Below are 1791 nucleotides of genomic sequence, written 5' to 3'. Positions count from 1 at the left end.
CATTCCTTTTTTAAATCCCACTATAACTTCTATTTTTACTTCTTTTTATTTTAAAATCTAATTAAAAAGAATTTATAGAAATATTAAAAGTTAATAAAACATTTTTTAATATTCTCATAAAACTTTTCTAGTTAAAATATTCCTAAAAATGTGATTATGGCAATGCAACATTAATTACAAACTTGAAACAAACTCCCAAGAAATAGGTAAAGCAATAACTAATGACTTCCTTCATCTTAAATAGAAAGAGGAGAATTTTATAGTATTTTTTATTTTTTCTTTGAATTTTTTTTATTGTCTTACCAAATTGTAAAACGCCGGTTCAATTAATAATTCACGTATGTGTAGATAATGAAAAACAATCCGATAGAGCTGGATTTCTTATGATCTACATGCTTTTTTTATTATTATTATTATACTCACTGTTAGTTGATAGTTTTTGTTAGAATGATAAAAAGGATTCAAATTAATCTTTCAACTCATCTTTTCAATCACCAAATGAATCTTATAACTCAAAAATGAAACTTAGGATCTGCATGTGAAGCAACTCATGGCAATGTAAAAGATTGGTGTGTGACAAAAAAGAAAACTGAGAAAGTCTTTTGGTCAATGCAGATAAAGCAAGTTTCATTTACACAGCAACAGGATCTATATAGATTCATTAGATCGGAAAATATTGAGGAATAACCAATCAACCGTACAAGAGTTGAGAAATTCTCATCAAACATATTCACCAACCAAACAAAGGGCATCTTGATTATTTCTTCTTTTATGTGCAAAACTCCACCTATCCATAAAAGAAAAAAGACTTACATACACACCCTCTAGCCATATGCATGCATCAACTTAACGAAGCCGCGGCAAATCCCCCAGCCTTCATCATTTGCTTAAACTCTTTGTAGTCAACCATTCCATCACCATCCACGTCCACTTTCTTGATCATGCTTTCGCAATCCTCTATGGTTTTGCCATGCTTTAGGCCTAAAGAACACAACACCGCACTCAATTCCTCTCCTGTGATGAACCCATCTCCATTTTGATCAAACACATTGAATGCCTCCTTCATATCCTCCTCCTCGTCTTTCTCGTCCATTATTGTTTGGTACAACTCGCCAAACTCGTTGATGTCCACGAACCCATCTCCATTTACGTCGATCTTCTCGATCATTTGGGTCAAATCTTGCTCCGAGATGGTGATTCCAAGGTTTTTTAAGGAGTCACTAAGCTCTTTTCGCGTGATGCGGCCATCCCCATTTCGATCAAACATTTGAAAAACTCGTGCAAGCTCTCCTTGATCCATTGCTTTCAAAATGTAATAGACAAACAGAGATAAGGAGGAGAATATATCAAAAGCAAAAATTGTGAGCAAAAAAATGGAAAATTAGGATCAGAGAATTGACGACGCTGTAAAAGGCTAATGTGTTATGGTGTAATAGAATGTGAGGGGCAAAAAATAAGGAGCTTTAGCTACGAGATGGCAATGGCTTATCAATATCAACAAACTTGAGCCAAAAATGTTGTTGGACGTTCATGACACATCCTTAATTGCGTTAAATCGTTGGTTATTTTTGGTTTGTTGTTTCAAAGGATGTCCCCTTAACGGTTTAGGTCTTGCGATTGGCTTATAGCCACGTAAAAGTAAAAATAAAAAATATTATTTTAATAAATTTTATTTTGTGTATTTTGTAATTTGTAAATATAATCTTATGTAATTTTTAAAAAAAATTATAATTCATTTATATAGATCATAATAAGTTACTTCCTAGAAATAAATATCGCTTTGCATGTTCA

The 1791-nt window shown here is 32.5% G+C and overlaps 1 protein-coding gene across 1 annotated transcript; it reads right to left on the bottom strand.

Annotated features, from left to right (window-relative positions):
* Positions 1-610: 610 nt before the first annotated feature.
* On the bottom strand, positions 611-1437 carry LOC100806637 (calmodulin-like protein 3). The gene has a single exon (XM_003554075.5). It carries the CDS (start codon positions 1298-1300, stop codon positions 842-844), a length of 459 nt encoding a protein of 152 aa, XP_003554123.1. The 5' UTR covers positions 1301-1437; the 3' UTR covers positions 611-841.
* Positions 1438-1791: the final 354 nt, after the last annotated feature.

The sequence above is a fragment of the Glycine max genome, chromosome 19, assembly GCF_000004515.6.
Source record: "Glycine max cultivar Williams 82 chromosome 19, Glycine_max_v4.0, whole genome shotgun sequence".
Taxonomy (NCBI): domain Eukaryota; kingdom Viridiplantae; phylum Streptophyta; class Magnoliopsida; order Fabales; family Fabaceae; genus Glycine; species Glycine max.
This window is presented reverse-complemented; position numbering and strand designations above follow the sequence as displayed.

What these genes read in the sequence shown, in the direction of transcription:
- LOC100806637 (XM_003554075.5), bottom strand. Translation starts at nt 1,300, where the DNA reads ATGGATCAAGGAGAGCTTGCACGAGTTTTTCAAATGTTTGATCGAAAT.